The 21843-nt window shown below is 38.9% G+C and overlaps 1 protein-coding gene and 1 long non-coding RNA gene across 3 annotated transcripts; one reads left to right on the top strand and one right to left on the bottom strand.

Annotated features, from left to right (window-relative positions):
* Positions 1-616: 616 nt before the first annotated feature.
* On the top strand, positions 617-21655 carry THUMPD3 (THUMP domain containing 3). 2 transcript variants are annotated; one of them, XM_052635599.1, is made up of 11 exons: positions 617-703; positions 2138-2426; positions 3473-3550; positions 9165-9641; positions 11687-11817; positions 14709-14778; positions 18235-18350; positions 19343-19453; positions 20203-20326; positions 20501-20646; positions 21431-21655. In XM_052635599.1, exons 2-11 carry the CDS (start codon positions 2172-2174, stop codon positions 21477-21479), a joined length of 1557 nt encoding a protein of 518 aa, XP_052491559.1. In that variant the 5' UTR covers positions 617-703; positions 2138-2171; the 3' UTR covers positions 21480-21655. The 2 variants fall into 2 exon arrangements, with proteins under 2 accessions (XP_052491559.1, XP_052491567.1); XM_052635607.1 differs by lacking the exons at positions 20203-20326; positions 21431-21655 and having other exon boundaries at positions 20501-20617.
* LOC128043306 (uncharacterized) lies at positions 12261-13498 on the bottom strand. The gene is made up of 3 exons (XR_008198946.1): positions 13293-13498; positions 12456-12560; positions 12261-12371 (listed from the first exon to the last, which is right to left on the bottom strand). It is a non-coding gene; the product is annotated as an uncharacterized LOC128043306 (long non-coding RNA).
* Positions 21656-21843: the final 188 nt, after the last annotated feature.

Below are 21843 nucleotides of genomic sequence, written 5' to 3' on the forward strand. Positions count from 1 at the left end.
AGATCCCAAAAGTCCTGCGGTGCAGCCAAAAAATTTGAAAAGAAAGCAAGCCACCTAAAAAAGCAGAAGTTTAAAAATTATATATTTAGAGAAAAATGTTAACAACAGTACAAGTGGGCAAAAATAATGAAGGCAAAGCACAACTCAAGGCCCAGTTTCAGCAATACTGGCTCACACACTAAAGGCAAGATTTCTGGCCTCACAGCAGCCAGGTTCAAATCCCAGTTCTGCCTCTAAAAAGCTGCCTTTTAGGCAAGACAGTCCACCTCTGTCAGACTCAGTTCCCCCGGCTTTAAAAAGGGTGGCACCTGCCACCTGAGAGCTATTGAACAGATGACGCGTGTGAAGCGCTTACTCAGTGCCAGTGCCACTAGCGCTCTCTAAAATTAGTTACAATGACGACAGGCGACGAGGCCTGCGGCCTTCCCGGTTCAGTTTGCTGAGGACCCAGTCCCGCGGGGGCGGTCCACCACAGATTCGGCGCCACGGCGTACAGGTCTTCATACGCAAGCTCTTCCCTCAGCAACCTCTCACAGGCACCTGCCCCCGGCTCGGAGCCTTAATGGCCGCGCCACCAGACTTCCGCTTCCGGGTCACGGAGGCGACTTCCGGTAGCGTGACCGAGGCGCGCTAGGCCGGCGGGGTCCCGGAGCCGGAAGGGTCTGCGCTGACGGCCGGTTAACCGGACGCTGGGAGTGGCCAGGTGGGGCGCCGCTGACCCTCGGCCGGGAGGAGTGACCTTCGTCTTCCGACCCGGACGGGCCACTGGCTGCATTTCAGCTCTATCCGCAGTGGACCCCTTCTAATTCCCTTTCCCTGGGCTTCACGTGCTCCCCGGGATTCCCGTGATTAGGGCCCTTCGGGTGGGAGTCGGGAGACGTGGGTTTCATTCCCGCCTGCGCCCCTGGTTGGCACTCTGACCTTGGTTGGATACGCCCTTTCGTGGGCTTCCGCCCCCTTATTTAGTGATTGTGAGCTCCTTAATGGCAGGAACAATGGACTTCCCTGTTGACTCAGCTGGTAAAGAATCCGCCTGCAATGCGGGAGACCCGGGTTTGATCCCTGGGTTGGGAAGATCCCCTGGAGAAGGGATCGGCTACCCACTCCAGTATTCTGGCCTGGAGAACTCCATGGACTGTATAGTCCATGGGGTCGCGAAGAGTCGGAAACGACTGAGCGACTTTCACTAATGGCAGGAACGGACTTTTATTTGTGTTAGGCAGTGTCGCCTGTCCCGGGTACAGAACAGGGACAGTGTTGGAACTCCGTGTCTGCTTAAGTTGTTTGGGGTTACGAAACTTTGAAAATCTGGCGAGAACTTTTGATCTCCACCTACCAGCTCTCTAGTCCACCCTGCCTCCCACCATACCAATGCTCAGATAAAGGAAATTTCGCTTACAGTTAGTTTCAGATAGTTCACAGATCTCTATTGATGCCCATTCATGTATCCCAGAGCCTGTCCTGTCCTAGGCATTCAAATATTTGTAATCACAAGACAGTAAATGTTCAGTTAATTATTTTTTTAAATGCATGAATCACTATCCATTTCAAAGAGGAAGATAGACATCCTTAATTAGCAAGTAGGAACTGGCAGTAGTATGCCATTCTTGCATCATAAGTCTTTTAATAACCCTAGGAGAGAGCCATTATTCATTTCCCATTTGCCAGGTGGGGAAATAGAGGCAATGGAAAATAAACTTATTTTAGGTTATTCAACTTTTGAATGTCCAGGGCAAGAATTCAAACCCAGGTCTGAAATTCCAAAGCCCCCTGTGCTTAACTACTAGCTGAAGAAGGATTAAATGCGGGAATATTTTTAAATGTGCTCTAGCAATCTCTGTTTTGAGATTAACTTATGTAGTTATGTGATGACTGTCATCAAGATGGGTGATCTCAAACCAAACGTTGCATACTGTGGAAAGACTTGTCTGTCTACATTTCTTTTATAGTATCTGTGTTGCTTGTTTAATAATACTGTATTTTAAATCCTCCACTTTGACCCATGTTATTCAGTCCCTATAACTTTGGTGAATACTGATTTGGTTCTGTTGGATTGTTCTGTTAGACTTCCAAATTAGGTATTTTGATGATAATGTTTGGGCATTATTTCTTTTTCTTTTCTGTACTACTTTTAAAGGGACTATATTCAGTATCTTGGAAGCACTGCCAATATGTCTGATGTTCAAGAAGCCACTAACCAGCTCCTGGATGTGAATCTTCGTGAGAACCAGATGTCTGTACAAGTGACTGAAAGTGGCCCCAGAAGTGAGTCTGAGCATCTCCAAGTCACTATTGGTGCCACTGTGCCTACTGGTTTTGAGCAAACAGCTGCAGATGAAGTGAGAGAGAAATTGGGGTCATCATGCAAAATCAGCAAAGACCGGGGCAAGATATATTTTGACATTTCAGTGGACAGTCTGGCTCAGGTTTGAATGAAGCAATGTTTAAAATGGCTTTCTAAATAGATGATTTTATGTTTACTTTCTTAGTTTACAGACCTCTCTGGAATCCTTACTGCTTTTCTTTGCTCTGCCCTATATCAGGTGATTTTAAAGTATTCCTGCATTTTCTGTTGGGTACTGATTTGTAAGTTTGCTTTATTATTATTTTTTCTTTTAGAATTGATCCTAATATTTCCTGAGGATCAATTCACCAGAAAAAATCCTGTGAGACTCAGAAAGAAATTCTTAGTATCTGCTATTCCTCTTAGAATTTATTTACTTTGACATGTAGCTGAAATTTAGACTTCAGTGTTGAAGCATAAAGGGAGAGATTTTTCTTTCTATCTGTGTCAAATTTATTCATGCTCAAAAGTAATTAGGATCACTGAAGGTGAGAAGTGAAGGTCAGCAAACTGCCATCCCTCTAGAGTGAACACTAAGCTGTATCTCAATATTACATAAGCAACACGAGGGCAGGGATTATTGCCTGTGTTTTGGGGGTTTTTTTGGTCAACATTTCCCAAGCTCTTAGTGTCTGGCATATAGTAGACCTGTATTTTTCATCCAATGTTTAGTTGATAACCTCAGCAGCTTTGTAAAGATAGGCACTATCATTATCCTCATTAATCATTAAGCTTAATAATAGGTAATTTGCACAAGGTTACTTAGCTAATAATCACCAAGCTGAAGATCAGACCCTACACAGTATACCCTAGAGAGCCGTGAAGGCAGAATAAAGCCCTATTTCACTGCTTCATCTTTTCCTTCTCCCCTAACTCATGTTGCCCACAGAATACTTCTGGCTTCTAGTCTTCCATCTGTGTTTTTTCCTTTTCTGTAGGGGAATAGAACCTGATGGGTAGCCAAAAAGATGGGAGGGTGGGGAAATGGGAAAAGTTTTAAATACAAATTATAGGTATTAGCTGCTTTAAAATCTTTGTACCTAATTTTTATATTTAAATGTTGATAGTTTATGCACTTCAAAAGCTTGCCCAGAATTTGTCTCTTAACATTTTTTTTTCCCTACCCAGGTTCATTGTCTGAGATCAGTAGATAATTTATTTGTGGTTGTTCAGGAGTTTAAGGATTACCAGTTCAAAGAAACAAAGGTAAGCTTTCCTAAACATGGAAGCTAATTTTCAGCCATCTTCCCAAAGAGATTATTTCCACTTTTCATATTCTGTGTATCATTTAACATTACTGCTTCTTTTATGATAATAGAATGCTGCTGCTACTGCTGCTAAGTCGCGGTCAGTCATGTCCGACTCTGTGCGACCCCATAGATGGCAGCCCACCAGGCTCCCCCGTCCCTGGGATTCTCCAGGCAAGAATACTGGAGTGGGTTGCCATTTCCTTCTCTAATGTATGAAAGTGAAAAGTGAAAGTGAAGTCACTCAGTCATGTCTGACTCTTCGAGATCCCATGGACTGTAGCCTACCCGGCTCCTCTGTCCATGGGATTTTCCAGGCAAGAGTACTGGAGTGGATTGCCATTGCCTTGTCCGATGATAACAGAATACTGGGAGGCTTTTACAGTAAAACCCAGAGATTTGTTGATAATCCATTTCTAAAAGTTGCTTTTAAAAATTATTATTGCAGGGTGTGGGGAATGGGTGAAGGAAGTCAACAGATACAAATTTCCAGTTATAAGAGAACTGAACATGGTGACTGTAGTTAGTAATACTGTACTCACATTTTCCAATTGCTCAGATAGTAGATCTTAAGAGTTGTCATCACCAGAAACCTGTATGGTGACAGATATTAACTAGACTTGTGGTGATCATTTTCCAGGGTAAACAAATACTGAATCATTTTGTATATACCTGAGACTAAATTATATGTTAATTATATCCCATTTTCTTTTAAAGGGGAAAGAATAACAGAAGAAATAAAAATCAATATTGAAAAACAAAAAAATAAATCAATATTGAAAAACAAAAACTTAACAAGAAATAGAACAAATGATTTGACTTTCTGACAAAAGAAAGGCACCTTAGATGAGCTTTCCTGATATATATGGATTCAAATAGAATTGCTTCCCGGCTGTGAAGCAAAGAGCAGGCATCAGTTTGTGTCATCTACCAATAACACTTTCTCTCACCATTCTGTTTTTGCCCTGCTTTCTTCTCTAACTTGTTTTTTGAAATAAAGCCAAAGTAATATCTAAATACTCCTTCAGTTGTTAGGACAACAGCTTTGTTCCTAACTTGTATTTAGCATCAGATTCCTAAATATTGAGATGCTGCCTAAGCTGAAGGCTGAAAATAGATTGCAGGCCGGCTTTAGTATTTTTCCACATTGCTTTTTAAAGGTCTCATTTCCAGAGTCAAATGCTTGAAAACCTTTTTCTTTCAGTTTTATTGCCTATATTAGAAATGATCTTTTTAAAACTATGATGTGCTGATTGTCTAATTTTTATTTATTGGTAACAGGTTGATTTCCAAAACATCATTCAGAAACCAGTCAAACTGATATGAACCCACAACCTGGAAAAAAAACAGACCAAAAAGAATTCAGACTGAAAATAGATGATAATTTTATTAACTAAAAATGTAACTTTTAACACTAATTTTTTCAGCCTTCTGATGGGCATTGCCAACCAAATCATATCTACAGAATTAGTAAATAACAGGCAGGCTGCTGACAATCTTTGCTCCTAAGTATTTCAAAATTTTAATAGCTGATTCTATACATGAGTAAATGTTGACATATTTTAAAAATATGTGTCCATCTTAAATTCTTGCCTCTAACCTACTAGGGTATTATTAATAATATTTTCTTCAATTGCCATGTTTTTGCCATCCTGGAATTTGTATTATTTTGGGTATTCTTGATCTCTCTAATTGGAGGTGAATTTGATATTATGGAGCCATGTTTCCAGAGCTGCCTTCTAAGTAACTGCAAAGGAGGTTACTGGTAGAAGTCCCAGAAGAAAACAGCAAGGATTAAAGTAGATTTTCAGATCTCTGCAAGGGCAACTTCTGTTGCATATGACCATGAAAAATTGTTAAGCCCTTCGTGGACTTGAGTTGCAGCATGCCCCCAGTAGAACCTTGTTTTGTTTGGCTTCTAGTTTTCATTCTGTTGACCATCAGTTTTTTCCTTTGTTGCATTATACTTTCACATGTCTATAAAAACCTGTTCGTTTAAGCATCCTAATGGGTTCTCTATTTTTAAATACTCAGGTGATATCATGAATTCTATTAGCGTTTTTATTAACTAATTTTTTTAAAAGGGTAACAACTGTGATTTAAATTGTTTAGCCAGTTTATATATTTATTTAGAACGAAATTGTAAAGATTGAAAAAATACACAATGAAGCATGTTCCTCTGTCTTCATACTATCCATTTCCCTTCTTGAAGGCAACAGTTATTACCAATTTCTTAGATATCCTTCAAGAGATATTTTAATACGTGTATTTTTTTTACATATTTACACAAATGGAAGTATACTATACATACTGTTCTGTTCTGTGTTTTTACTTGTGATCTTGGAGATCACGCCACTGTCATTGTTGGATTTGACTGCATCACAATTTAATCAGTCCCATTTTAGGACATTAGGATTTTCCACACTCTCGTCATTACAGTAGTGCAATGAACATCCTACATACATCCATGTACATGTTCAGTCTGAGGATCATTTTCCGTTTGATAAGTTTATTCCATTGCTAGGACAGAAGTGTTTGGTCTTGGTTCTGTCATGATCATTTTCCGTTTGATAAGTTTATTCCATTGATATGACAGAAATGTTTGGTCTTGGTTCTGTCATGTTTATGTGACACACATTCAGCTTTTTAAAAATTTATGTGTTTGCTTTTTCCACATGCATGTGTTTTAAAATATTTGGAAAGTTTGTGTTCTTTATCTAGCTGTTAACTTTTATAAATACTGTTTACACAGTATTTCTTGAATCTCTGCTAAGAGCAGTGATGAAGTTGGCATATTTTCCACGTCTCCCCTCCGTCCCTTTCATCCTCCAGTTTTATAATTTTTCTTGGTGTTGACTCATATGCCTTTAAATCCTTTAAGTATACTTTAAAAAACATTAGCTTTAATTTCTATCCTTTGACCTCAGGGTATAAGAGAAGAAGATATCAGTGTGCTTAAATTACTAGCCATGTTCTGTTACCTTTCACTCCAAGGATACATCCCTTTGTAACATTTACATTCTGTTTTGCTGTCATAATCTGTGTGTTTGTTTTCATTTTAGTCTTTTCATTAAATTGATTATAGGCACACTGCTTGTCTTTTTGTTACAGGTTTATCTCTTGGATGGCATGAGTTCAGAAATGTTTGTCTTTCACCTCTATACTTGATTAATAGTTTGGGTTAAAAATTGGGAGTCATGCTCTCCTTCCTTAAGAATATCATAGACGGTGTTCGTTCTCTTCTAGCATGAAATGTTGCCATGGAGAAATCTGAAGCCAGCCTGTTATTCCCCCCCCTTATTTGTTGCTTTCTTGTTATTTCTGCTTGATGCCCAGGTGATTTTTTTTTTCAATCTTTGAAGTCACCGGAACATGTCTCCTTGTTGATAATTCCTAGTTAGGACATGTCAAGCTATCGAGCAATTTGTATCCATTTATATTTAAGTTTTCTTGAATTATTTTTTTTAATATGTTTTATTTTAAATCCCTTTCTCAGGGATAAACCAGTTATACATATGTAGGATCTCTTTTGATTGTCTTTGATGTTTTCTGTTGTTCTCTCTAGTCCTTTTAAAAATCTTTGCTCATTTTTACTGTATTTGCTTTGTTTTCCTTCACATCCCTTACTGTATTTTCAGCAGTGGCTTTCATAAATGGTGCATTCAGTGTGGTCTTCATTTTTGCCATGGTTTTGTTTTCTCATTCAACTTTTTCTTTGAACTTTACAAACTCCTGTTTCATCTTCTTCTGGCAGCTCCCCTCATCTTTTTCCTGCTTTTATATCTCTTCTTTGAGCTCTTACATTGCAGAAGTATTTCCTTATTACATATTTTTGATTTCATGTCAACATATCTCATCATGGATTTCAGTTGCTTTGTGTCAGTATCTTTCTGGTCACTGGTTGTTTCCTGCTGTTTGTTTTTCTGTCCCTTGCCTCCTTTTTTCCATTCATGTAAGTTTGGTGCTAATAAGTTTTGATAATTGCTCATCCTTGAATGAGGGAGTTCCTTCTTGATGGGAGATTCAGGAACTGTTCCAGGCCAGCAAGAAATCCCCCTGATTCACTTTGAAGTTCCTTCTGGCAAAAGGTTGTGGGTGAATGAGTTCTCCTTTTCCTTTTTTTAAATAGCTTTATTGAGGTATACTTTCCATACCATTTACTGAGTTCTTTTAACCATTCCTTCTCCCTAGTTGGAAGGGTTCAGGAACTTAAGGTTATTTAGTATAGAGTATTTCTGCACATCTCTATTGTTTCTCTCCAGCAAATAGAGCCAGTCTCTGAGAGTCCTTTTTCAGCCTCCATTTCTCGCCTCTGCTGCTTTTGGAAACAAACAAGATCCAGGGAAGCTCCCTCTTGATGCACGCTCTTCTTCCCTGCTTTTCCAAGAAGAATTTATTTATTCCTCCTTTGGAGACTGCTCCTCCCTTTGCCTGAGATGTGTAGGTATTCTTCCTCAGGTGTCTTCCTACACCTCTGCTTGAGCTTCCCTGCACTCAGGAATTCTTATGTTAGAATTCTTATGTTCAGGTTCTAGGTTAACAGATACCATGTAGATTCTATTACTATCAAGTTGGTATTTCTGTTGTTCTTTTTCTTGTTGTTTTTTTTTTCTTTTTGGCGATGCCGTGTGGCGTGTGGGATCTTAGTTCCCTAACCAAGGACTGAACCTGCACCCCCTACACTGGAAGCTCAGAGTCTTAACCTCTGGACTGCCAGGGAAGTCCCGGCACTTACCTTCTGAGAGGGGCCTTGGTAATGAACCTAAGAACTTTAGATGATGCTAAGTTATTTAAAGAAAATGAAATGAGAAGAGAGTGACTTGAGGGTAGAGCAGGTCTCTCAGAAGATGTGCTTTTTAAATTGCTGTTGAATAATGAGAAGGGAACCAGCAGTGCAGAGAGGCTGTGTGAAACACACACCTTCACATGTGACGCAGAGGTGGGGAGCTTGGGAGAGATGATCCTGACATGATACAAGAAAAGGAACATAGACAGGAGTTGGCTTATTTGGGCTTTTTAGGGAATTTAAATTTGGGGGGATGTAATAAGCTGTTGAGATACTTTACACATGATCAGATTCACTTTTTTCACAGATGACTGTATATAATATTTAGATACTGGATAGATACCTCTTTAATTTTTAAAGTTTGGGTTTTTTCTTTTCAAAACTATATAGTATATATACATAGCCACAAAATTAAATAGGAAGTCAGTCATTGAGAGGTCTGCTGCCCTCTCATGTCTTTCATCCACCCACTTCCCCTCCCTATAGGTAACCACTGTTAATAGTTCCTTATTTGCTTACATTTTAATCTAGAAGCCCAGCTTGTAATCTACCATTCTATCTTGTATTATTCTGTAGTGGCCTTAATTTGTATAAATCTTAATATTCTCAATTAAGACTTTAATTTTCTCAGTTACAGGCATTATATTATTTACTCTTTTGTCCTATATTCCTGCCACCCCCAACATAGCGATTAATGTAGTCCATAGGCAAAGTAAGAGTTTATTTGTTCAATTAAAGTGGTAAAAAATGAATGAAATTAATGGATTTCATTCTCTGTCTTTTATAGGAAGAAGTTCTAAAGGATTTTGAGGAATTGGCTGGGAAGCTTCCATGGTCAGACCCTTTAAAAATATGGAAAATTAACACATGTTTCAAGAAAAAAAAAACAAAGCGCAGAAAGATAAATCCAAATTTAGGTAAACAGAAGATTGATAATGGACGAGGAGACACAACAGTTGAGAAGGATGTTAAAAAAGAGTTCACTAACAGTGTCTCAGATTCACAGATCTTAGACTGTTATGAAAATCCAACCATCAAAGAAGAGGTATCAACATTAATAGGTGATGATTTGACATCTTGCAAAGATGAGACTGAGGAAACCTCAAAAGAAGAAGGTGATCCTGAAGTGCTGAAGTTTAGAGTCACGTGCAACAGGGCAGGAGAGAAACACTGCTTTTCTTCAAATGAGGCAGCAAGAGATTTTGGGGGTTCTGTTCAAGATTATTTTAAGTGGAAGGCTGATATGACCAACTTTGATGTGGAGGTAAGTGCATGTTCTTACTGTGATGATTCAAGAAGGTTGTCATAACAAATTTGTAGAATTTTCAAGACTGACTTAGTCTTATGGACAATTAAACTGAGGTCACAAAGTTAATGGGGTATCATTAACAAGAGTATGGGCAATGGAAACAGCTAAATCCAGATTTGTACTCCATAACTGTGTAGCTTTGGACAAGATATTCTCTCTGAGCCTCTATTTTGAATTGGAGCCAATAACACTTTATACCTGTGTGTCCTAAAGATTAAATGAGATTATACTTTTGAAGTATCTGGAATGATACCTGGTCTATACTACATGCTCAGTAGGTGGGGGAGCTATTGAGATTTGAGTTTTCTAAATTCTAACCTTGTGCTTTTTCTAACATGGTGTGGACACTCAGATTATAAAATTCAAAAGAATTAAAGCAACTGTTTTGTTGTTGTGTGTCTTGGTTGCAGACTTTACTACTAAAGTGGAGTATATTTTTAAAACAAACCTTGACCTTCTAAAATGAGGACATCATTGCTAACACTCATCCTGGAGCTGGCTCTCTTCTTTCTTAAATTGTTCTATATTCCCAAGCTCAGATCCTCTTTTACATGCTCACTCTCCTTGGTCTCAATCTTCTGCTATATGGGTGATTCCATGTGGGCCATAATGACTAATCTTTCCATCTCCCAACAGTTTAAAGGCCTCTAGCAGCTGATGTTTTTACCAAGGGGTTGTTTACTGTTGCTTTAGGGACACTTGAATCTGGGGCAAGTCGTTATTCTCTCTGTTATTTTTGCATATCGAATTGGAAGAGCAGTTCCTCATTCCTTTTTCCTTGTAACAGCTGTTATGATGATGAACAGGCTAACTAGAACAGTGATGTCCATAAGTTAGCAAAAGGGCTCAGAGGACAGATTCAGGAGCCATACTACCTGGGTTTATTTATTTATATTATTTGGCTGTGCTAGCTCTTAGTAGCATCTTTGGTTGTGACATGTGAACTCTTAGTTGCAGCATGCAGGAACTAGTTCCCTGACCAGGAATGGAGCCCTGGCCTCCTGCCTTGGGAGCGCAGAGTCTTAGCCTCTGGACCACCAAGAAAGTCCCACTAACTGGGTTTAAATCCCAGTTTATGAGCTGTATGACTTTGGGCAAGTAAAAGTGACCTCTTTCTGTCTTAATTTCCTTATCTATAAGAGGAGGATAATAATATCTAGCTCAGAGGGGGTGGACATGAAATGAGGTAACAAATATAAAGTGTGTAGACCAGTGGTTTGCATAGAGCTAGGTAAGTGTTAACTGCTGCTGTTGAGATCATGATGAGGAAATTTGAGGTGGAAGATAGAAGAACCCATTTTTCTTTTATTTGAATAGTTAATATTTAACTGTGTGTTAGAAAAAATATAACGAGGACCAAAAAAATTCTTTCACAGGCATTACTTATGAGTCAAATTTTTTTAAAGTACTAAGAAAATAATAGGTGTTAAAGCATATGTGGCCTGGCATTAACAGTTGGTTAATCTAAATGAAGGGTATACTTAGAGTTCATTGTGCCAGTATTCTTGTAAGCATTTCTATATGTTTGGAATTTTTTCCCCCAAAGTTAAAAAATTTTTAAATGCATTTTAGAAGCCTGAAAACCTTCAAAATATGTTTCTCTTATAAAAATCGGAGGAAATCTGGTTATACCTAACTTGTAAAAACAGTGAATCAAAATGAGAATAAAATAATTCTAAAATAGTATATACTTATATAATTTCCTTTATATGATGCTCAAAAAAATTTATCATGATTGTGGTCAGATTAATGACAGTTTGGGATGGGTACTGACTTAGAGGGCAAGAAAAACTATCTTTTTCTGGGTGGTGGTTACACAGCATGTACGTGCAAAAATTCACTGCACTACATACTTAAGACTTGTGCATTTTACTGTATGCAAGGTATACCTTAGTAATAAAGTAACAGAAATTAATGAAGCTTCAAATTTTAAAATCTTAGTAATAAGTATAATTTGAACTCTCTTAAAGCTATTTTATTCTGTCTTATTTTATTTGTAGGTTCTTTTGAACATCCATGATAATGAAATTGTTGTGGGCATTGCGTTGACAGAGGAGAGTCTCCACCGAAGAAATATCACACATTTCGGACCCACAACTCTTAGATCTACTCTTGCCTATGGGATGCTCAGGTAAGAGAATGAGTTAGCCTTGTAGGTTCAAGTGACACTTTGCTTTGAATTTTCCCTTCAAAATCTTCTGTGAGGTACTGTGTTAGAATCTAGTAGATAAAGAACAGGATGAAATGTTAAAGATCTCTTTCTTTGTATCCAGTGTTGATTCCTTGAGATTCTGAAAAGATCACGTAATTAATATCTCAGTTTTCTTGATTTAAAATTAGAATCATAGTTTTCATCTGCCTTTTGAATATAGTTGTCACATTTCTGTTTAGAAAGGATATATTCCATGTTGAGAAATAGAACAAATTTTGTTCTGTTCCATTTCTGTGCAGTGAAGCAGATGGATAGCAGAGATTTCATAAATGTGTATAATGTATAAATGAACACAGAGAGCTTTTACTTATATGTTAAAATTTTATACTCACATAAACCCAGGAATCATCCTGGAATTTTCTGCTTTACAAAGAACAAAATGGCTTTCTTTCTTCTTTGCTTGTTTCCCTTTGACTGGGTGTTTCTTTCCACCACTAGGACAAGATGTCTTCTCTAGGTTTCTGTTTGCCAGACTGCAAAATAGGTTTGATGTGAGACTTAAAGGATTATGAGTGAGGAATAAATGCAGAAACAGATGCAGAATACCTGTTACATACATTATCTGGCACACCTCGTAGTTAATTCTATTTCCTTGTCTTCCAATCTTTGCTTCTTCTTTTCCCCTGCTCATCCTTGGAATCCTAGTTCCTGTCAATTGGAACCTGTCAATTCAATGACAACAGTAGGAAAACTGGGCCCATTTGATTAAGGAAGAGCTCCTAGTCATCATTCATTTAACAAACATTTATTATCTACTGAAGGCATTATGGTAGGAGCCAGGAATATAGAGAATTATTATGGGTACAACTGTTAGAAACCTAAATAAGCTAGTTTAGAATTTTAAAAAGTGATGATTGTGTGGGAGTAGGAATTAATGGCAAAATACTGAGATGTCTTGGGGAACCCACAGAAAAACTGAAAGCCATGTCTTAAGAAAAGTAGGATCCTGGTCTTAGAGAAAACCACCAGAAACCTAGACAGTCACTTTTATCTCCCCTGGGAGCTTATGGGCTCTTGCCTCTACTTATCTCTATAAATGGCTCCCCTCATCTAAATTTATATGTTTCTGATTTTAAATAACGAGGGTTTCTAGCTCTTTGTTCCCAACTGTTAGAGAGAATCTAATTGACAGTTTTGGTCATGTGTTTACTCAGACCCAGCAACAGTGGCTGGGAGTGCAGAGTTGCTTACTCCCAAGAGGGTTGCCAAGGATTCTGTTGGTCTGTGTTTTGAGGGGCAGGAATGGGGAAGTAGAGCTGGACAGTTCAGTTCAGTTCACTTGCTCAGTGGTGTCAGACTCTTTGCAACCCCATGGCTTCCCTGTCCATCACCAGTTCCCAGCGCCTACTCAAACTCCTGTCCATTGAGTCAGTGATGGTATCCAACCATCTCACCTCTGTCATCCCCTTCTCCTCCTGCCTTCAATCTTTCCCAGCATCAGGGTCTTTTCCAATGAGTCGGTTCTTCATATCAGGTGGCCAGAGTATTGGAGTTTCAGCTTTAGCATCAGTCCTTCCAATGAATATTCAGAACTGATTTCCTTCAGGATTGACTGGTTGGATCTCTTTGCAGTCCAGAACTGTGGTGTTGGAGAAGACTCTTGAAAGCTGGACAGGCGTTACAATAAGAATCCAGTATTAAAGCAACTATTTATTAGAGAAGGAAATGGCAGCCCACTCCAGTGTTCTTGCCTGGAGAATCCCAGGACGGGGGATCCTGGTGGGCTGCTGTCTGTGGGGTTGCACAGAGTCAGACACGACTGAAGCGACCCAGCAGCAGCAGCAGCAGCATGATGGTTTAGTCGCTAAGTCGTGTCCGACTCTTGCCACCCCATGGACTGTAACCTGCCAGGCTCCTCTGTCCATGGGATTCTCCAGGCAAGAATATTGGAGGGGTAGCCTTTTCCTTCTCCTTGGGAACTTCCCAACCCAGCCATCAAACCCGAGTGTCCTGCATTGCAGGCAGATTCTTTACCAACTATAAAGCAACTATACTCCAATACAAATTAATTTAAAAAAGGAGTCCAGTGTTAGTCCTCAGGAATCTCAGTTTTGTGAGGGAGAACCATAATAGAATGTGGAAAGAATAGCAGGACAAAAGAAGGAAAGAAGAACCTTGTCACCTGTCTGAGGAAGAGATATTTCATAGAGGTGGTAACATTTAAGCCACTAACAGTAATGCCTCTAATTCTGACTCTGTCACCTATTAGCTTTGCATCCACAGATGGATGGGTTCGCATCAGCTTATCTGTAACTGAGAATAATAACAGTAACCTATCTCACCAGGCTGTTAAAAGGATTAAAAGAGATAATACATGCAAAGACCTTAAATCTATGCCTGGCAAATACTAAGAGCTGAAAACTAAAGTAGTTATTTTAATAGCAACCTTTATTGTCTTTAAAAGTAATTAGGAAAGGAATCCTGAATGAGTAATTGCCGGTAAACTTGTATTGATACATTTTGTACTTGACACGTTTGAGTTTTCAATGTAACAACACAAGTTTATATACAAAATAACAGGTATTTTCTAAAAGCATATGTACACACACACACATGAAAAGATCTACAAGCCAAATTCCATTCAAAGTGAAAAAGACTTTGGACGATAGAGGACTTTTAGTTATGTGTAATTTTTTTTAAGTGTGAGGATATAGACTCAACATATAGTTACAAATTTATCTTTAAAATAAATACTGATTGTTGTTTCTTCAGGCTGGCATAACAGACCTGTGATCTGACAGCATCAGGAGTAGTCATTGTGGGTGTCTTGGCTGTTGACATCTGTTCACATAGACTGTTTTCTTCTCTAGGCTCTGTGCACCTCAGCCCACTGATATAATAGTTGATCCGATGTGTGGAACAGGGGCAATACCAATTGAGGTAATAACTTTTCTTTAGCTTTTAGATAAGAAAGTGATGCATCCAGAATGTTCTAGAACCAATGGGTAATGACCAAGGTTAAGTCCATGGACCCAAGATTTGAGTGAATTACACTAGTAAGGCTGGAACTTTTGTGATAAGGATGTAGCCACTTACTATAAATAGCCAAGGACTAGACTTTAGATTAGAAGTCATGTTTATTCACTGGATTACAGAGAAGGCTGAGAATTACAAACTGATGAGTCCCATTTCTGTAGACTTGAACAGAAAAGATAATTGAAGGCATAAGCATAAACTGGAAGAGGGCATTTAATCTCTATAAAGTGAGATTATGTTTCCTAATCCACTTAGGTTCTTGAGGGAGTAAGTATAGTAGTATGATGAGGAAACCTAGGAACATCATTTCGATTTTTTAGGATGCTTAGCAAGGTTCAGTTCAGTTCAGTTCAGTTCAGTCGCTCAGTCGTGTCTGACTCTTTGCGACCCCATGAATCGCAGCATGACAGGCCTCCCTGTCCAGCACCAACTCCCAGAGTTCACTCAAACTCATGTCCATTGAGTCGGTGATGGCATCCAGCCATCCCATCCTCTGTTGTCCCCTTTTCCTCCTGCCCCCAATCCCTCCCAGCATCAGAGTCTTTTCCAATTAATCAGCTCTTCACACGAGGTGGCCAAAGTGCTGGAGTTTCAGCTTTAGCATCATTCCTTCCAAAGAACACCCAAGGCTGATCTCCTTTAGAATGGACTCGTTGGATCTCCTTGCAGTCCAAGGGACTCTCAAGAGTCTTCTCCAACACCACAGTTCAAAAGCATCAATTCTTCGGCACTCAGCTTTCTTCACAGTCCAACTCTCACATCCATACATGACTATTGGAAAAACCATAGCCTTGACTAGATGGACCTTTGTTGGCAAAGTAATGTCTCTGCTTTTGAATATGCTATCTAGGTTGGTCATAACTTTCCTTCCAAGGAGTGTCTTTTAATTTCATGGCTACAGTCACCATCTGCAGTGATTTTGGAGCCCCAAAAAATAAAGTTTTTTTTAATTTTTCCCATCTATTTCCCATGTTTTCCCATCTATTTCCCACTGTTTTCCCATCTATTTCCCATGAAGTGATGGGACTAGATGCCATGATAGCAAGGTTACAAAGTTTAAAAAAAAAAATACCATCACATCGAGAGGACTCAAAAACTACCTAAAGCAAAGCAAGAAATGGAAAGGCATCTTCTAAGTAGAGAACATTTAACAGGAGAGTTTGCTTGAATCATTGTTACTGAATCAATATTATCTAAACTTTTATAATAATGGAGAAGAAGGCACCCCCAGTAAAATTGCTTAAACTTGTGAAACAGCAAGTTCCTTAAATATAGTATATGTAAATCCAATGGGTGGGGAAGGCAATGGCACCCCATTCTAGTACTCTTGCCTGGAAAATCCCATGGATGGAGGAGCCTGGTGGGCTGCAGTCCATGGGGTCGCTAAGAGTCAAACACGACTGAGCAACTTCTCTTTCACTTTTTACTTTCATGCATTGGAGAAGGAAATGGCAACCCACTCCAGTGTTCTTGCCTGGAGAACCCCAGGGACGGGGCAGCCTGGTGGGCTGCCGTCTATGGAGTCGCACAGAGTTGGACATGACTGAAGCGACTTAGCAGCAGCAAAGCCAATGGGAAGAAACTTCAGGGAGGTACCACAGATTCTGAGTGAGCAGAAACTGGACACATGAACAAGTCCAAAGCAACCTACAAAGGGAAAAATAATCCAGAGTGCACTTAGGAAAGGACATCTGCCACTTGGGAATTAGGGTCCCAGAAGGAAATCACAGTAGTCCAGATGATTGCTGTTTTCTGCTAGTATCAACTAGAGAAATTTACTCTGGCTCAGGAGCCACACAGAGGAAAATCAGTTGTTGTCGCAAAGAATTCTGGAAACAAATCAGAGTATTCTCCAGCTGTAAACCATGATGTGTCTGTTGTCTGGAATAGCAGTGAAGTTCAATACATGTCAAGAAATACACAACTAGAGCTAGAGACAGTCCAGAAGAGCCCCTGGCACTGCCGATAAAAAGAAATGTTTGAGGCCTTTCCATGTAGGGGTAGACATGAGAATGTCAATGTAGAAAAATCTAGGCTGATATATGATCCAAATGAATGAAATTATGAAAGGAATTGACAGGTTATAGGACACAACTGAGCGACTTCACTTTGACTCTTCACTTTCATGCATTGGAGAAGGAAATGGCAACCCACTCCAGTATTCTTGCCTAGAGAATCCCAGGAATGGGGGAGGCTGGTGGGCTGCCATCTATGGGGTCGCACAGAATCAGACACGACTGAAGCGACTTAGCAGCAGCAGCAGCAGCAGAGACAGTTTGTTCACCAAAGTCTAAAATATTTAATTTAGAATACTCCCTTTAAAACCTGGAAGTACTACAAAAGCCTTGTCTTTCAGGAGCTGAAAATCTATATAAATAGGTTTAGAAGAAAAAATGAATATTGGGCAATCAAAAATCACCTGAGGCTTTCATCAAACTCTTCATCCTCCTCCCAACATCGCCTTTCTCCATTACCCTCAAAGATCTGGGCAAAAGAAACAGCTATGAAGCACTGTGTCCATGGATGAGGGGGTATTACTGTTTACCAAGAAAGAGGTGCTGTTATTCATCCCTAAACCAAGGGCAGAACTGTTTGTGCTTTCATGTCAGAAACCTGTTAATCTGCACAGAACATTGTTCATGCCTAGGGTAGTCTGTCACCTCACTGCACAAATAATATGAAAAGCTCAGGGTTTATGTTCTGTTGACATATTTTAAACTTACAAAATCCTTTCAAGAATATAGTGGTTATCATTCAAAAGCCCATGTAATGAAGATTACACTTCATTTAAATTCTTAAGTATTCGTTTCTCAGATTATATAAAAATCCCATAATCACAAAAGGGTATAGGTTAGTCAGTTTGATTTGGTTAACTTTTTCAGAGGACATTTAAAGTCTGCAAGGCCTCCTGTGTGGTAGGGAGTACTGGGTGAAGGATTGAATAACATACCAGACCTATCCTTAAGGAGTTCCCAGATTTGTTGAGGACCAGATAGGTACAGAAGTATGAAAAAGGGGACAAGTACAGTGGCAGATATATGTACAAAGTGCTTTTGGAAAGGCAAATGAGAGACAGCTTCGAGAGCTGGGGTTGATGTCACAGAGGCATGACGTTTGAGCTGGGTCTTCAAAGATGAGTAAGAGTTGAGCAAACAGAACAGGAGGGTGTTACAAGCAAGGGAAGTAGGAATGTTGACAGCATGCAGTGTTTTGCCACTAGAAAAGCATTGGATTATTGACTTGGATTGTCTTGAATATTGACAAGTGGTTGAAATGATTTTACCTTTAATCATTTTGGGTTTTGGGGGGTTTTTTTTGCAGTTTGCTAATTCTGTTTTAATAAATACTCTTGTCTTTTAGGGGGCTACAGAATGGTCTAACTGTTATCATATTGCTGGTGATAATAATCCATTGGCTGTGAATAGAGCTGCAAATAACATCTCATCTTTATTGACCAAGATCCAAGTTAAAGAAGGGTAAAAATTTATAAGATTTTGTAGCATCACTTAGACTTAGATAATCAAATTTCATATTGGCTTTATGAATTAATACAACCAGTGCATTGTGACATTATAACCAAATATACATACTGTGAGACTCCATTTAAATTTTAAGTTGACTGAAAGTAATTTATATTTTTAAAATATTTTAACTATAATTTCCCTTATCCTAATGCAACTATTTAAATTTCTGTCTTCCTTCTTATTCCTATATCTTCTTTTCCACATAGAAGAATTACATAGATTCATTTTAATTAAGTTTTCCATTATGCGTGCAGGCATCCAGCTGGGGACTTAACAGAGACACAAGCGATGTTTTATTGAGTAGGTAATGTACTTTGGAGAAGGCACCCCATGCAGGGGTGAGAGAAGGGGCCTTAGCTGTCCTCCCAGGTCTCAGGGAAGAGGAAGGAGATGGCAGTGGTGCCCTTTTGTCTGAAACTTAATTGAATACAAACAAGGAACTCAATCTTGTGCTAAATGTTACAGGAATTAGAGAAATCCAGGGGGAAAAGTCACCTAATATCAAATACTTGCCTATCCCACCCATATAATCTTTAATGTCTTCTTATTGGTATGCTTCAGGACCACTTTTGATGATTTCATAGTCTTACAGGACCACGTGTATCCCAAGATTTGATTCATTCATAACTCAGACTTTATAATCATTTTTTCACTTCAGAATCTGTTCTTATAAAACAAGTACATATTAAAATATTTTCTTATGCAATTAAAGTTGAAAATCAGTCTTAATTTCTAAATTTACTTGTTCTTACATATTGTCATGATAAATGTTTTAGCTTATGATCTGTGCTTTCCACATACATGCTACCGTAAACATGGTTACAAAGTTGCAGATGTCACTGATTTCATTTTAATTTTTGGACATTATAATAGTCTCTTGAGAAGTCTTTTTAAAATTTCATTCTTCAGGATATGTTGAAGCACCTTTTCTTTTGTCCCCACAGCAAACTGTCCTTGGGCTTGCCCATAGATACTATTCAGTGGGATATCTGCAACCTGCCACTAAGAACTGGCTCTGTAGACATTATTGTAACAGACATGCCATTTGGAAAAAGGTGAGACTTGTAAAAAATGAGCTTTACTTTGTTATTGTATTAGTACATGTCTTCTAAGTCTGTTGTATTTTCTTTGAGCTTATTCTGTCAGAAATCTTCAGTTTCTTTTAGGAGACTTAGGTTTTTACTTCCTTTAACAGTATGATAGATTCACCCATTTTGTTTCTTCTGAGAACTCAGAAGTGTATTAACTACACTTTGATCCTGACCATCACAGGAGGTTCATCCACTTTGTAGCCCATTGTTGAATTACATTAATACTTCAGAGAAAGGTTGAGGAAATCTCAGGATGTTTTTAATCACTAGTTTATGTGGCTTCCCCAGTGTTTCAGCTAGTAAAGAACCTGCCTGCCAATGAGGGAGATGCAGGTTTGATCCCTGGGTCGGGAAGATCCCCTGGAAAAGGAAATGGCAACCCGCTCCAGTAGTCCATCACGTTGTAGACTCCGACACCACTGAGCCTACATGCATCTTGGTTTATATAACTGCTTATACTAAGACAACTTATTATTATAGTTGTCAGTTTCTTTTTCCCTTAACCAGTTCATCCCATTCAAGATTCTAAGCAATTTAGTAGTCTGATCATTTATTTCATTGACACATAAATGGCAAAGCTGTGGCTTTAAAAGGCAACTTTTTTCATACTTCAGGATTTTCTTATTGCAATGAATTTTTAATAACTTCTCATATACAATCCTAGCTATTTACCTTTTGCAAAAGTAAGTGACTTATTCGACTTCCTATTATAGGATGGGCTCCAAGAAGAGAAATTGGAACCTTTATCCGGCTTGCCTGCGGGAGATGAGCCGTGTCTGTAGGCCAGGGACAGGCCGAGCTGTACTACTGACTCAGGACAAGAAATGCTTTGCCAAGGTGCTGTATGTTAGCACAAAACCTCAGCCTGTGACAAATTAGGGACCTTTTAAACTAGACTTGGGGATATTTGAGTAGGAAATATTTTCTCTTCTCCCAGTGTTTTTTACTAAGACCTCTGTGTGGTAGAGAAGCAGTTATCAACTAATTACTTTTCTTTTTGTGTATACACAGGCATTATCTGGAATGGGACACCTATGGCGGAAGGTGCATACCGTTTGGGTCAACATAGGGGGTCTTCATGCTGCAGTTTATCTCCTGAAACGTACACCTCAAAGTTTTGTTCATCCTTCAGAACAAGATGGAGAAAGATGTCCTTGGTAATACAAAGATCGAAAATGATTACTAATATCTATGATATCAGCACGAAGAACTTGCTTTGAGAGAAAAAATAGTATTAATCAAAGATTTGGTATAAATCTCTTCACCATAGTTAGGAAAAGGTATAAATGGAATTAGTCTTATAAGAAAGTAGAGCTTTTCTTTGGTGCTGTTTGAAAGGGGTAGTTGAGCAATTAGTACTTTTCTTAAAAGGCTTTAAAGATGCTAAGCCTACTAAAATGTTCCCGGATTTGGGTTTAGAACATTTTCAGGCTTTGTAACAGTTCCTGTTTTCCACTGTAGGTGGAAAGTTGCTCTGGCCTCCTGGAAAAGCAGAGAGCCTAATCAGAGCATGAGGTTACATTTCATTGCCTGTGCAGCTTTGCTGTTTAGTTACTCAAGTTTTTTACATCAGTTTCTAAAAATGAAGCATTATTATGCTTTGTAAAATAGTGTTTGTTCCATGACAAGCTAAATCTTATATGTCTTGTATATGAGACTTATAGTTTACTATCTGCCTTAAAAGTTATAACATCAGTGAATAACACATTAATCTGAAGATAGACACTCCCGTTTGTAAACAGCAGCAAATACAATGGTAAATGAAAGAAGGGACCAACAAGCCATATTTAAAGAAATTTTATTGTTTTCTTTTAGTACACAAAGGTGATGCTTTTCAAAATCAGACATAAACCTGTCAAAGTATTTTTGTTGGCTTTTCTAAAGGATTAGAGAACTGATGAATTAAAAACTTCATGCAAGTCCTTCTGTCATTTTTCTCAGTCACTCTGCTGTGCCGTGCTTAGTTGCTCAGTCATGTCCAACTCTGTGACCCCATCGACTGTGTAGCCCTTCCAGGCTCCTCTGTCCATGGGGATTCTCCAGGCAAGAATACTGGAGTGGGTTGCCATGCCCTCCTCCAGGGGATCTTCACGACCCAGGAATTGAACCAGAGACTCCTGCATTGCAGGTGGACTCTTTACCAGCTGAGCTACCATATTTGCTTTTCCAGTCCTTCCCAAAACAGTGGAAAATGAAATAACCTAAAAATTAAGTCGTGTGAAACCAGTGCTTCCCTGGGACAGATTAGATGTGCAGTTTTATGTGGGATTCTGTATTCAGTTTATCTTGGAGTTTCTGGCTACATTCAGCTTAGATTTTTCAGTGCCATGTTAGTTACATAACAGTGCAGTTCA

This window comes from Budorcas taxicolor, chromosome 1 (assembly GCF_023091745.1).
Source record: "Budorcas taxicolor isolate Tak-1 chromosome 1, Takin1.1, whole genome shotgun sequence".
Taxonomy (NCBI): Eukaryota; Metazoa; Chordata; class Mammalia; order Artiodactyla; family Bovidae; genus Budorcas; species Budorcas taxicolor.